The sequence below is a fragment of the Phascolarctos cinereus genome, unplaced genomic scaffold (assembly GCF_003287225.1).
Source record: "Phascolarctos cinereus isolate Bilbo 61053 unplaced genomic scaffold, phaCin_HiC Scaffold_3;HRSCAF=262, whole genome shotgun sequence".
NCBI lineage: Eukaryota > Metazoa > Chordata > Mammalia > Diprotodontia > Phascolarctidae > Phascolarctos > Phascolarctos cinereus.
In genome coordinates this window covers 158,012,176-158,027,644 of record NW_027555736.1, presented here as the reverse complement: position 1 = coordinate 158,027,644, position 15,469 = coordinate 158,012,176, and the positions used below count along the sequence as shown (strand labels likewise).

Genomic DNA, 15,469 nt, shown 5'->3' with positions numbered 1-15,469 from the left:
TGGAACACTAATACATTTTTTCGTTTTTTTAATTTTATTAATTTATTTTGATTTATCAGCAATCACTTCCATATGCTTTTGAGTTTAAAATTTTTCTCCCCCTTCCTCCCCACCACCCTCCCCAAGACGGAGCACAATCTCATATAGGCTATACATATACATTTCTATTAAACATATTTTCACATTAGTGAAGTTGTAAGTAAAAATTAAAACCAATAGGAGGAACCATCAGAAAGAGGAAACAAAACTCAACAGAAGAGAAAAAAAACGATAGTGATTCTGCTTCCATACTTCCATAGTTCTTTCTTTGGATGTGGATAGCATTTTCCATCACGAGGCCTCTGGAGATGTCTTAGATCCTTGTATTGCTGAGAAGGGTTAAGTTTATCAATATTAGTCATCGTACAATGTGGCTGTTATTGTGTACAACATTCTCTTGGTTCTGCTCACTTCACTCAGCATCAGACCATACAAGTCTTTCCAGGTTTTTCTGAAGTCGACCTGTGGAACACTAATACATTGTTGGTGGAGTTGTGAAATGATCCAACCATTTTGGAGAGCAATTTGGAACTATGCCCAAAGGACTATAAAAATGTGCATACCCTTTGTCCCAGCAATACTACTTCTAGGTCTGTATCCCAAAGAGATCATACAAATGGGAAGAGGACCCACATGTACAAAAATTTTTATAACAGCTCTGTGGTGGCAAAGAATTAGAAATCGAGGAGATGCCCATCAATTGGGAAATGGCTGAACAAGTTGTGCTATATAAATATAATGGAATACTACTGTGCTATAAGAAACGATGAGCAAGTAGACTTCAGAAAAACCTGGAAAGACTCATATGGACTGATGCTGAGTGAACTGAGCAGAACCAGAAGAATGTTGTATACAGTAACAGCCACACTGTACAATAACTAACTTTGATAAGACTTAGCTCTTCTCAGCAATGCAAGGATCTAAGACACCTCCAAAAATCTCATGATGGAAAATGCTATCCACATCCAGAGAAAGTACTATGGAGTTTGAATGCAGACAGAAGCACACTATTTGCTGGGGTTTTTCGGCTTTTTGTTTTGTTTCTTCTTTCTTGTGGTTCCTCCTATTGGTTCTAATTCTTCTTTACAACATGACTAATATGAAAACATGTTTAATAGGAATGTATATGTAGAGCCTATATTAGATCACATGCCATCATGGGGAGGGATGTGGAGAGAGAGGGGGAGAAAATTTAAAATTCATACCTCAAATACTATATAAATGTTGTCTATTGTCACTTTCAGTGCTTCATTCATTGTATTAATTCTCTTTGTGAAAACTCTCAGGGACTTGAGACAGGTCACTTCCTGCCAGCATCAAACCCAATTCCATAAAGTTTTTGCCTAGACCAAAAATCAGCCTTCTACCTAGAATAATTCTAATTACAATGCCTTATAATACTTGACCCAATATACCTTGAGCTAATCTAATAATAACAGTTATGGGAACTAAATTGGTAAAGCTTTATATATATTTCCTAGTACTGTTAATTTAAAGATGAATTATATGCAAAAAATCCCTTCATTGTTTTATCTGGTAAGATGTGTGAGACTCACTATTTGACATGGTTCTAAGTTTAAGTTTGTTTCAGCTCTCCTGGTGACATGGGATAAGTTCTGTAATGCTCAAACCTGAGAGCTGTAACATATCTTTTGATGTTGGCTCCTCCTATCATTGTGAAGCAGAACTCACCAAATGTTGGATTGTTCACTCACTAATCTTCAGAGTTTTAAGTAAGAGGTTTCAGAAAGTTACCACAGGGATAACTGGCCAAGCATTCACAGCATCTTCACTTTTTGTAGATATTAAGTTCTACCTAAATTTGTTCTGTTGTATTAAAGCCATGTATGATTTTCTATGTAAAGTAACATGGAAATGCATTCAATTAAAGTGGTCACCTGACTGATGAGTTTTGTTTCAAGTTTCAAATCACTTATAAAAATAGTGAAGCCTTGTGAAAGAATTTGTGCATTGCTCCACTTAGAAAATTGAATCTCCTCCCCTTTTGCAAACATTCCTTGATGAGAGGGGGGAGAGTTAAGTAGGAATATGTTTACATCTTCAACCAATTTTGTCTTAATAGACTATAATCTGAGAAATATATTTTTTACTTTAAAGGATTAGTAACTTCATTAAATTTTAATAATTGACTTTTTATATCAGGTTCAATTTTAAGCTCTATTTGAGAAAGGGGAGTATTAAAAGAAAAGTGAGAGAAATCATTAACAACCAATGATATGCCAAGATCCAGAGTTCTCCCCTTTTTTCTAAAGTCCTGATTTTAAAAGTTCAATCTCTTGAAGGACATTGCTGATGAAATTGGGCTAACTTTCTTGTTCAGACCCCACTCAGATAGGGTAGCTATTGTGTTCTGTTCAGGCTTGGGTGGGGCATAAATTCTTTGAATAGATTGCCCAAGGCTGGGGTTTACTTAAGAAGTAAATGACTTCATCAAAGTTCAGGTCCAGCCCCTCACAGTAATATTCATTCTCTCATTAGTTGTTAACCAATCAGAGTTGATTCCCACCCACACCTACTCTTCAAAGGGTATATAAACTGTGAGCCCACCAGCCACCACAGTTATCTTTGGTCTAAGAGAAATGATCAAATGACCATTCTTTTATTAATAAATGTGTTGGCCTTATTAATAAAATGATTAAATTACCCAGAAACTGTGTCTCTTGGACCTTTTTAATCATCACAAAAGAATGTTACTCAAAATCTTTTATGTGATTTTTTGAAGGCCTGGTAACTTTTTATTTGCTAGCCAATTTGTTGCAATAGCTTGACAGTGTTGATAACAATTGTATCCAATCCCACTGTGATTAGTGAGACTTTGCTGTCTGAGGTGAAATCTTTTGGGACCATGAATTTTTTTTGAGCTTCCTTTTCAAATTATGTCCTTAAGCCAATGTTTCACTGCCAGCAGCTCAAGGGGGAGTGAGGTCTGTGACCTATGGCCAGTAGATATCTGTCCCTGGGAGAAAGATTGGGAGATCAACCTTAGGAAGGCCAAGGTAGGACTCTTGACTCAGCTTCTCATACAAGAGATCCCCACCTGGTTAATTCTGAGCCTACCCGTAGTGGTCTTATGCTCTTCTCACCTGCAATCAATTGCAAGTAGGGATGTTTTAGTCATTCTGGGCTTTGGCCCAGAGGCTGCTATAGTGGTCCCAGTCTGCTTTTTCTTCTCATAACAAATCTCTCTAACTAGGGCAAGGCCTTCTTCACATAATTACTGTTGCAATACTTTAACACCTCCTGCCGTTTTCAATCTAAGATTCCATACCTTGAACAACCAAGTAAATGGGTATTTGGCTTTGTCATCTGCCTTTTTATAGTTATATATACACATATAAGATAAGGTCCTTAAACTTTTCAAAATGTTATGATGTATTTGTGGGATCAGAATATACATATATTAATTAGTTTGTAATTAGATCCAAAACATCTTTAGTTTTGTTCTAAAGAAAAGGCTTAACCTTAAAGGAGAATAACTTATGGAATATCCTGTGTTACCTCAAAGGGAATTCCAATTTTTTACTTAGGTTTATTATTTAATGTGGGATTAACATGTGTATTTAGAGCATGCTTTGAAATGCAAGCAAATTGCCCAAAGTTTTAAAGAGGATTTGAGAACAGTGGTCTAATATGGTTTAATACCCAATTACTTTAAACATGATTAGTAACTGAACACATTTTACTAAAGACAACTCTTCTGATACAATCTGGAATTATTTACTTACTTTATTTGGGGCACCCCACCATAGCCTTTGTTAAAATAAGCATCTTTGGGGTCAATTCATTTCTGTGCATAGAAGTCATCTACTTATAAAGAGTGTTGTTATTACATCTTTAGCAGCATCTCATCCTCCTAAAGGGGAAATGAGTTGTCCTATTAATGGTTAAAAAGACATTTCAGCTTTCATGCTCCTGGCATTAGAATGTTATGATGGCTCTATGTATTTACTTAGCATTTTTTCATTGATTTGTGCTTGAGCAAGCACATCTGCAAAACATAATACCTTTTGTTAAAAACAAAATTTTAAAGTAATAAGAGCAGAAGAGTATTACTAATTAAGTATCTTAGTTTCTGTTCTTAGAAAACTATGTGTAGGAAAAGTATTTTGTTCCATAATAGGATTTTTGATAGAATTTATTTTATTACTATCTGGTGTTCTTGTTTTAAAGTATTTTAACCTTTTTCCTTCCATTGATATAATTTTGTTTCATTGCCAGGTTTACGAACTTTGGTAACTTGCGTTCTGTTTCTAGCTTTTGTCTATCTACTTTCGACTGAAAGACTAGCTTTTACTGTTTGGGCAGTGTTCTTTATTTCAGGTTGACACAATCTAAAATAGAATTCATTATCTTCCTCACTAAATCTGCTCTTATCCCAAATACTACTATCTCAGTTGATGAGATAATTTCTTCTCAGTCACTCAGTTTCCTAACTCCAGTTATTCTTAACTCTTATCTCTCCATTATAGCTACACCTAACCAGCCATCAAGTCCCATCGCTCCTACCTACACACCCCTGGCATCCATTCCCTTCTCACTGGCATAACTCAAATCCATTTCACCTACCCCCTAGACTATTTTAACAGTGTATCAAATGACCTTTCTGCTTCCAGTAGCTCCCCTTTCTCTAATCCATCTTCCACACAGTTATCAAAATAGTCTTCCTAAGGCACAGGTCAGACCAGGTTGTTCATGCTCAAAAACCTTTAGTAGCTCCGTACCATTCATAATGTAAAATACGAACACTTCAGGACAGCATTAAAAATTCCCTGTCCCTGTTATCTGCTTCAAATCTATTTTTCTAGATTTGTTTCATTATTTCCTCTTCTATCTCAGCCAAACTGGACTATCGTTCTTTGATTTAAGTCCATCTCTTGACTCCATGCATTCACATATTCTATCCTCTATAACCTTCTTCATTTCCACCTCTCAGAATCCTTACCTTTAAGGTAAAATTCAGCTTCCTCTGTGAAGCTTTTCCTGATTCTTTGTCCCATTTTTAGGGCTATCTCCCTCCACAAATTATGTTGTATTTACTTATCTGTATATTGTATATATGTGTAACTTAGTAGAGTATTAAGTTCCTTGATGGGAAGAAAGGCCTCATTTTTATATTTGTATCCCCCGTGCTTTGCATTTAAGAAGTGTCTAATAAATATTTGTTGAAATTAATGCAGTTGCTTCTCATTTAGGGACTCTTTGGTTCATCTTTAACTTACCTCCATCATTATCTTCAAAGCATATCTTTCATCTTCTCGTTTTGCAACAGCTTTTGCTTCAGTCAGTTCTTTTGCTTTTGTTTGTGCTTGTAAAACAGATTTTTCTCTTATTCTTTGCATCATCTCTTTGTCAACTGAAAGATTAGAAATTTTATTAAAATATGAATTTTATTTTATTTTAAATTTTATTTTTGAATTTTATAAATTTTATTTTTATTTTGAAAAAGAATAATATTCAATAATAACAAAGGTATTTTATTAATATATTATCATGTACTTATAAATAAATTTTACATGTAAAAATAAGTATATTTATATATTTTATATAAATAATAAACATTTATTAAGCACCTATTATGTGCCAGGCACCATACTAAGTGCTAGGGATATAAATACAAATAAAAACAAAGACAGTCTTCCCACAAGGAGCTTATAATCAAACGAGGGAAGACAATACAAAAAGGAAGTTGAGAAGAAGGGAGGAGAAGAAGAGAGTATAACAGAGTATTCTAAAGAAGTCTAAAATCAATGTAGCTGCTGGGACAAGTTAAGAAAAATTGTGCTGAGCTCCTTTCTTAAAATAGTAATGTGTATTTGTGTTTTTTGTTTGTTTGTTTGTTTTGCTAGGCAATGGGGTTAAGAGACTTGTCTAGGGTCACATAGCTAGTAAGTGTTATCTGTCTGAGGCCAGATTTCAACTCAGGTCCTCCTGACTGCAGAGCCAGTGTGGTAATGTGTATTTGAAACTGACAGGAATGGTACAAGATAGGTGGGAAGATGGGTGAATAGCAATCTGGGACCCACGGGATCAACAAAGAAAGTTCTAACCTTTTCCTGAAGACTAATGGGACAACTTTTGGAAGCAACCATCAAAAAATACAACTACAATTTTATTCCATTGGTTTGACCTATTAGGAGATATTTTGAAAATCTCTTTTGGAATCTTCCTTTGGAAAGTCCCATTGGCTATATAAATAACAAGAATAAATTTAGGGGACAATAATTATTGTATTATAGTACCAAGTGTTTTAGAGAAAATCACATGCCAATACTCCTTTACCAAAGTACTTCTTGTTTTGCTCAGCTATTGGCTTAGAGACTTAACTTTCCAAAAAGGTTTGTTTATATAAAGTTATGACTATGGTGACTCCAAGTACACCGTTGGTGGCACCTGACACTAGAGTCAGAAGAGTGCCAATCTATATTCTCAGGAATCCTTTAAATATGCCATTTTTCTTGGTTCCAGTTTTTGATATGACAAAATCTAGATTTACATACAGAAAAGAAACAGATTACTATGGAAGACTAGTGTGGGAGCACAATACAGTCAGTTCTCCAGAGAAGGACAGGATATGATGATGACCTGATGTGTTCAAATATTGAGAACTAAGACTTTCACCTCTTCTCCCCCTCCTAGTTTCCCTGGCTTTCTTCAAGTCACAGCTAAAACCTTCTGCAAGCAGCCTTTTCTCAACACCCCTGCCTTCATGATATTATCTCCAATTTATCCTGTATATAACTTCAGTGTTTGTACATAGTTGTTTGAATATCATCTCCCTCCATTAAACTATGAGCTCCCAGAGAGCAAGGATTGTCTTTTGCCTTCTTTGTTTCCCCAGTGCTTGGCACAGTGCCTGCCAAGAGGAGGTACTTAATCAAATGCTACTTGGCTAAGACTAAAAACAAGTAGTCCTCTTATTTCCTCAGAAGAGTAGCAGTCTGGCACAGTGGATAAAGAATCAGCCTTGGAGTCAGGAAGACCTAGGTTAAGACATTTGATAATATATATAAATTGAAGTATGTTACAGGAGGCTGTAACCTACATGGGCATATAGCATTAAGCTACAGTTAGAGAAAAATAAAAAAAATAGATATTTCTCCAAAGGTGTGTTAAAGACTGTTAAGGGGTCCTCTGAACTTGTCTTTTTCAGTTGCCATATTTTGCAGAAACACTGGACCCAGAGCATGCAGGAGGCCCTGAAAGTGTCAAGGATGAAGCCCCACCCATCCTCCCCAAGCTGATATAATTTATTGTTTGCATCCCAAACTGGACTCCCTGTGTGTCCTTGGGAGTCAAGACAGGGGCCAGTTAGTCTGCACTAGACTGGGAAATTGCTTGTGCAGCTGAGACCCAAATCATCCTATCTTCATAGTCTAGACCACAGGTGGGGAACCTGAAGCCTCGAGGCCACATGTGGCTCTCCGAGTCCTCAAGTTTGTGAAGTTTGGATTCAATCAAAGGGCTGCAATTGAGGACCTAGAAGGTCACATGTGGCCTCGAGGCTGCTGGTTCCCCACCCCTCGTCTAGCAGTTCCAAAAGGAAAAGAATTCTAGCCTTGCTCCTCCCCTTCAGGAGGGGTTTTGTCCTTTTCCCACCTTTACTACACCTTTCCCCCTCCCACGCCATGCCCCTTTAGGTGGAGATTTCTGGTATCTCATTCCTTTGTCTTGCTGTTATTATAAAAACGCAAATTTCTGTATAGATTGTGAACTCTTTTTGGGTCCCACATGCATGTTCATTTTTCTTATAACCTAGTTTTCATGTAAGTTTTGTGAAGTTGTGATTGCTGTTGACAGGTGATGAAAATCAAATTAAATCATTACTTACTCTGCATCTATATCCTGAATGAGTAAAGTTAATATAAAAACAACTACTAGTGAACTGATAGTTCAAGGTAAGATTCTTATATTAATAGTAACAACAATCATAATAAATATTGATAAGTATATGAAAGCAGCACAGGGCCAGCCCTAACCAAAATTTTGAAGCAGAAAGTATATGTATTTAAGGAGTTCTCTTACTTTCCTTTCTGTATCTCTTCCTGCATTCCTCATATAAAGAGACAGCATACAGGAATAAAAAGAGCAGTGGAAAATACCTAGGTTCAAGCCTTAGCTGTGATTTGGATAGAAATTATTTCACCTCTAGGAGCCTTGGTTTCCTCATCTTTAAAATAGGAATGCTAATACTTATTCTACTTCCTATGAAGAGATTTTTTAATTTTGACATGATAAATAAATGTTTATAACTATTAATACTTTTTGGTACACTTCTCCAAGATTCCTCTGCAGTGCCCTCATGTTGCCCACTGTAACACCAAACCCAAGCCTGCCCTCTCCGGGTAGTAGCCCATATTTCAAAAATTATTCTACTTTCCCTTCCTACAACCCAAACTCTCATTCCTTTAGTTGTTCAATTGTTTTCAGTCATGTTCGACTCTCTGTGACCCCATCTGAGGTTTTCCTGGCAAAAATACTGGAATGGTTTGCCATTTTCTTCTCCAGTTTATTTTACAGATGAGGAACTGAGGCAAACAGGGTTAAGTGATTCATCTGGGGTCACACAGCTACTAAGTGTCTGAGACCAGATTTGAACTCAGGAAGATTCATCTTCCTGACTACAGACCCAGCACTCCATCCACTGTGCCACTTAGCTTCCTCATTCCTTTAGTACCCTGTTCTTAATTATTAGGCTATCATGGACTACCACTGTGGTTCAATACAGAGCCTTATGGTGACCCTTATAAAACCTTAGCCTAACATATCCTGAACATGCACTAGCCATGCTCAGAGACAAATCTACATTGGGGTTTCTTCTTATGATCCAAGAAGGTATAGTCAAACGCTGGCTTGATCTTATAGACAGACAAGATAAATCAAATTACACTCCAGCACTTTCCCAAACACAAATACTAAACACCAACCGCTTGGACTCTACCACCACAGGCTATTACTTCCAAGAATTTATATCAACTCACATACAAGTATAAGTAAAGACAGACCATTAAGATCACTACTGGTATAGGAATTTTCTGGCTGGATCCTTGACCCTTTTCCAATTTCCTAAGCTGTTAAGTCTACTACTGAGGTATGTTATGATTATTTGGCTTCCTCAAAACTAATCTGACTAAACATTCACCTGTATCAGTTCTTACTCTGAAAGTGACTTTAATAGCCCTGCTCTTAATGACTGGGGTTAGGAAATGACAGGAAACAGCTGTCCCCAGTGGTATAACATTCCTGAGTACAGTACTGGTCCTTTCCAAGCAGTGGAAGAGAATGGCTGCTCCCTCTACACATATACATACCAGTTCTGCCCTTTCAGCAGCAGCTGAATACATTGCTTTATCCCTTCTGCAGCTATTATAGGAATAATCCTCTTCTGCTTTTATCCACACTACCCTTAGTCTTGCTCTCAGTAAATACCACTCCCTTGGTAACTATTCCCTCTGCTCACTGCATTTTAAACAAGAGATATCTTGACTAGCTCGTGTTTGCCGCAGCTTTCTTCTCGCAGCTGCTGCCATAGGGATCAAAGAGAGATGATAAATTCTTGCTAATAAATGAGTAATTTAATTTGTTTAACCATTCCCTTCCCTCCATCCACCCAGCAGGAACATTTTCATTTCAAAAGAAGATGCTTATTAATCTGAAGAACTGAAGCTACCAGGATAGTATGTTGTTGTGATAGACTGATAACAGAGATATACTGGGGTAAGAGAGTCCTTTCTGTAAAGCCAAAATTACAACAGTAAAGGACTGCCTATAGATAAACATAACCCCAAAGAAAGACAAAATGGTTGCCTCAAAACTTTACAAATTAGGACAGAATTTCTAAACCTCACTCTGATAATAACTCAGTCACAAAGAGCCATAAGGTCTCTCCTTTAATTCAAGTTAAGTTCCATTATAAGTGAATAGATGTATTTGGAAATCATTCTCAAGAGAGTCTTTTTGGAAAAGACATCTTAGTCAATATGATTATAAACATCTTAGAAAATTCAAGCTGTATGCCAAAAAGGGTGTACATCTAGCTTCTTCCTAAATGATACCAATATTTTTTTTGGTATCTAGAGTAAGAAATAAGCCTATTTTTCCTTAATTATCATGAAAACTTGGAGCATGGAGAAGACAGTTGGGAAAATTATTCTTCTGATTTGAAAGATCAATATCACCTTCTAAAAGAATTTGGAGTAAGTCTGTAAATAACAATATTTCAAAGGAAAGCATTTTATAGAACAACTTCTTAGAATTAAAAACATGAAAAACCATACCAGATCATGCAGATAAGAATCCAGCATCTTGGCACTCCTCGCTCTGAGACATAAGGATTACCTGACACAGGTATAAGTTACTTGATCTCTTAATGCCCTAGGAATCTATCTAAGACTGAAAGCTGCAGAGAAGGCACCATCCCATACTGGTAGGGGGCAAAACGATTCAATTCCATCCTTGTTTTGCCAGTAACAAAAAAAGTGTTATTTTGTGGAAAGGGGTAGATGCTTTCCATGATATCAATGCCAAAATACCAGAGAAAAACCCAAATACACCTAACTTACCTTAATGGAAACTTTGTGTAGAGAAAGGGATATGGACTAGATTCCTTAAATGGGAATTTAATTTATCTAAATTTTTATTAAATCTATTTTTTGGGTGGGTGAGGGGCTATATCACCTTCTGTGAAAAGACTCAACAGCAACAAAAAACACTGAGTTGTTTTTTAAGCTTCAGAGTTGTATTCTAAAGGCTTAATGACTTGATGAACAAATGTGTATTCATCAAAACCAAAATCTTTATGCTTCCACAGAGTTAAATCTTATTTCCTATCGATCTTCATCTTTCCAGACTAAGGAATACTTTTCCCCCCCTTAAGTTCATCATTCCCTTGATATTTGAATGATCAAATCAGACTTTGTATAGCCTTCATATTATTTCTTGAGGTACAGCAATCAAAATTAAACATGGTACTACAGGTGCTAACAAATTTCCGCAAAGTTAGGATGTTTTCTGATTTGTTTTTATTATCCTTTCTAAAGACGCTCAGAATTTTTGCACAGCAATGGCCCATCTGACATCTCACAAAGTGCTCAGCTTATTTTAATTATAAAGCAAGATGTTATTTTCACCTGGATCCAGAGCTTGCTTCCAAATACTGAAAGTCTATGTACAAAGTTATTTGGACTCTGTTCTTCATTAGTTGCTTTTTAGAACAAGGAAGCCTGTTTGCCTATGCCAGGTATAGCCTATCCTGCAGTTAGAACCATATAGAAATAAAAAACAGCAAAAGGCCTTTTGTGGGAGGTGGGGGGTTGGAACGATATAAACAGAATTATCATACTAGAAGAAACTCTGAGGGTAAAATAGTAGGAATACTTGGTATCACCATAAAAACAAAATTATGTATCTCCTCCCATTGACAATATAAGAGAAGTAAATAAAATCAATCAATTTTTAAGTGCCTACTATGTGCTCCCTAGTAAGTGTTTAATAAATACCATGTAATCAGATAAATGTTGGGAAAAGAAATACAAAAGTGAAAGTCTCTGCCCTCAAAGTTTCTGCTGAGGAATGAGGATAGAGAGGAAGTGGAGATACATGCTTATCTCCATTTCCAAGGAAATTAAGTTGTATACAAAATAAAACCTATGTAGCCAAGAACAGAAAATATGCAGAAAATTGGGGAAAAACTTTCATTGCCAGTCTGTCCGAGGGTGTGATTGGGTTAGAATATTGCTGTGGTATAGGAAATGATGAGCTGGTTGATTTAGAAAAGCTTGGACTTATAAAGGAAGATTCTGTCTTCAGAGAAATAGATGACAGGAGGAAATAAGCATAGTACAGTCTTACATATATGTGTATGAGGGTACATGTGTATGTGTATATGTTTATATATACATATATATACATATATATATACATACACACACACATATATCCATGCTTAATTGTAGCCTTCTTTAGGGTTGGGGGGGGGAAATAAATTAAAAATGCACAACAGAGAACAAAAGAAAACCAACAAGGAAGCAAAGAAAAGCTGGGCAGCTTTGAAAACAATGTGTAATATTTATTATATAGGTTTTCTTGAAATGGAAATTTATTTTTTTATATTGAATCCTCTCTTATGGTCTGCTGTGTACATGGCAATTTTTTCTCCCTTTTCTCATTTTGTATTTCAGTTTAAAATAAAAAAATTTAACCAAAAAATAATAAATACACAATGATGGGGGGAAGGGAGGTTGTCACTAATGACTGGGGGAATTAGAAAAGACCTCTGACGAAGACAGCAGTTGAGTTAAGCCTTGAAGGAAGCCGGCAGTCCCAAGAGATAGAGGCTTTCTAGGCAAAATTGATACCCTGAACAAAAGTGAGAGAAGAAGTGTATGGGTCAAAGTACAAGTCAATCTGGCTAGATGAGAGTTGTGAGCGGAGTTATGTGTGCACAGTCTAGGAACATTGGCTGGTACCAGGTTGGGAAAGACTTAAAACACCAAACAAAGGAATTTGTATTGTATTCTAAAGACAACAGATCTAGTACCATCATTAAGAACCTAATGTTAATGTCAAGGGAAATTAGGTTTTTCTCTGCATTGTGTTGAACCAGAAAGATTTTTAAACATTCCACATGTTCAATGTGTCATATGCATTTATTCATTCAGAACACTATTGTTCTTAGCTGTACTGGTTACAAATGGTTTTCCAATCCTATTTCCTCAATGGGACAATTTTGAGGACAGTGATTACTTCCTCCCTTTGTCCAGAAAGCTTTTTTTTTTAATCTATTAAGCTCTCTTTATCCTTCACTGTGTATCATATTCCCATCTCCATAAGTAGCATTTTTAAAAGTCTTCCCTCTTCTTGTTATGATGCAAAGAAAGGCAAAAAACAGTCCCTGCTCTTAAACAGCTCATAATCTAATAGGGGAAACAGCATACCAATGACTATGTACAAAGAAAATCTGTATTATATATGTAAAATATTTTTGCACATATGTTATATCTACATATGATAAATTGGGGGTAGTCACAGAAGGAAGGCACTAATATTGAAGAGGACTGGAAAAGGCTTCTTCCTGAGGGTGGGACTGAGAAAACTGAGGACTGAGACTTGAGGGAAATTAGGGAAGCTGGCATCTGGTGAAGTATTGTCTGATTTAAGCCTTAATTAAAGACTAGGATCATATACCTTCCTTCTCTGGAAATACTGTGGTTATTTCCAAGAGGAAGAGAGGAAAAAATGGAAAAGGGTAAACGAGTGTTCATTTTGTAATCAGTGACTTACCATTTGCCAAAGAAAGAGCCTCCCACATTCCAATTTCTTTTTTAAACAATGTGAAAACAATGGTATCATTCCCAATTTTGGCTTTGCTGTTAATATCATCTATGGGAGCACAGAGAAATGCTTCAAATAAAAATGGAGGATAATTGACCTATCCAAAAGGGGAAAAAAGAGATAAATTAATATAAATACGTGGTTTAAAACAAGTTACTTTTAGTAATAAAAATAGGAAGACTGAAAATAATAACTGTGATAAAACATACCTAAAATTATTGCAGGCTGTAGAAGATTAAGAACAAACTACTGGTACAGGAGAGGGCAGGAACGAGCATTTAAATACTCCCTACTAAATACTTTTTACAAATATCTAATTTGATTCTTACAACAATTCTGTGAGGTAAGTGCTATTATTATCCCCATTCTACAGATGAAGAAACTGTGGCAGATTAAGTTTATTGTCTTAACCCGGGTCATATAGATAGTTAATGTCTGAGGCCATATTTGAATACAGGTCTTCTTGACTCCAGTCCTACCTCTCTAACCCTTCTATCACTAGCTGCCTCAGCACAGCAGAAAGAGCCCTGGATTTAGTATCAAGAAGCTGAATTCGAATCTAGTTCTTCCACACACTAGCAGTGAGACCTTGGGCAAGTCATTTAACTTCCTCTGAGTCTCAGTTTCCTCATCTACAAAATTAAGGAGATGGTCTAGATGGCCTTTGAGGGTTCCTTCCTTCTAGATCTATGATCTTTGGGCATGTTTTGCTTATTCCTGTTTCTCTTTGAAGCCCTTTCAGTCATGAATCTGATGCTATTTGGTTACAGGTGCTGAATTTGGATCCATTTAAATATCAAAAAGATAAAAAAAAATCAGAACTATAAGGAACCAAATCCCCATATTGCACGATTGCACGTGTGACCAAGGTTGCCCATCGGCTTTAGCCCTAGAACAGGTGACAAGTCACCAAGAAACAGGGAAGAGAGGGCAGGATGGAGCAAGATAGGGCAGAACGGGGCGCCCCACGGGCTCTAGGCGAGGAGCCCACCTTGAGGTAATTTTCCGTGCAGAAGATGTCGGCGTTCCCAGGCCGGACGCCTCGGAGTGGCAAAGAGAGGTACACGACGGACTCGGTCTGCTGCCAGTTGTAGTCCCGTATTTGCAGGGGCGGCATCTTCGGCTGCCGCCCTCAAGGGAAACGTACCAGCAACGCGTTGCTAGCCGCGCTCCCGTCAGTTGCTAAGGAAGTTCAACCTTTCCCAAAGCTCTTCCGGGGCAAGTCGGGCCGGGTCGGTCGTCCTGGGGAAAGGGAAAAGCCGGGGCCTAGGAGGCCAGCATCCTATGATTCGGAGTCCCTTCCCGCCACTCCTCCCCAAACGCACGCTCAGAGCTCGCATTTGTTTTCTTGGCCAGGCCTGTGCCACGTGAGGAGTAGATACTCCACGGAGACCCGGGGTCAAAATGGCTTTTTAAAATTGTTTTGTTTTCTTTTCTTTTTTAAATGAGAGGGCTCACTGCGCAGCCGCGGGGAGGGCGCGGGGCGCCTAATCTGTTGTAAATTTCCGACGGGGGAGAGGGAGGGCGGGCCACGTAGTTGGTGAAGGACTAGGTCTGTGTGGCGACCTGCACGCACCGAGTCTGCGCGGCCTTGCGTCGGCCGCTTCTCCCTTTGAGGGCAGGTTATTACACGTGGTAGCTGGGGGAGGAGGGAGAAAGAAACCTACAACACCTTGCGAGGGAAGCAAAAGCGAGCCCCTGCGTGCCTGCGATCTCTCTCTTGTTCTGGCCATTAATACACATTCCAAACACGGAAATCTTTCAACGGAGCAACCCTAACGGACGTGTTGACCAACATTTTGGAGAATCAATGAATTTTCAGCCTCCATTTCTTCAAATGTAAAATGAAAAAAGTTGGATTGTTAAGGTCTCTTTTAGCAGTAGAATTGTATGATTCTGAGGAGTCAAAAGTTTTTCTAAAGTGTCAAGCCTGGGAAATCCATCAGTTAAAGGTCTGATATTTATTAAAAGGCTTCAGTAGATGGACAGTGGATAGAGCAAGAGTCCGAAGTCCTAAAGACCTGAGTTCAAATCCAGCCTTAGATATTTACTAGCTTTGTGACCCAGGACAAGTTACTTG

The 15,469-nt window shown here is 37.6% G+C and overlaps 1 protein-coding gene across 3 annotated transcripts in view; it reads right to left on the bottom strand.

The window, feature by feature from the left end:
* DNAAF4 (dynein axonemal assembly factor 4) overlaps positions 1-14,852 on the bottom strand; it is a 94,744-nt gene extending 79,892 nt beyond the window's left edge. The window contains exons 1-3 of one of the 3 annotated variants that reach the window (XM_020981343.2): positions 14,381-14,852; positions 13,339-13,486; positions 5,280-5,413 (exon numbers count right to left, since the gene is read on the bottom strand). In XM_020981343.2, the coding sequence (XP_020837002.1) occupies positions 5,280-5,413; positions 13,339-13,486; positions 14,381-14,506 (408 nt within the window). In that variant the 5' untranslated portion in view covers positions 14,507-14,852. The remainder of the gene's footprint in view (positions 1-5,279; positions 5,414-13,338; positions 13,487-14,380) is intronic. The other 2 variants (XM_020981336.2, XM_020981330.2) reach the window with 2 other exon arrangements.
* Between the last annotated feature and the right edge of the window lie 617 nt (positions 14,853-15,469).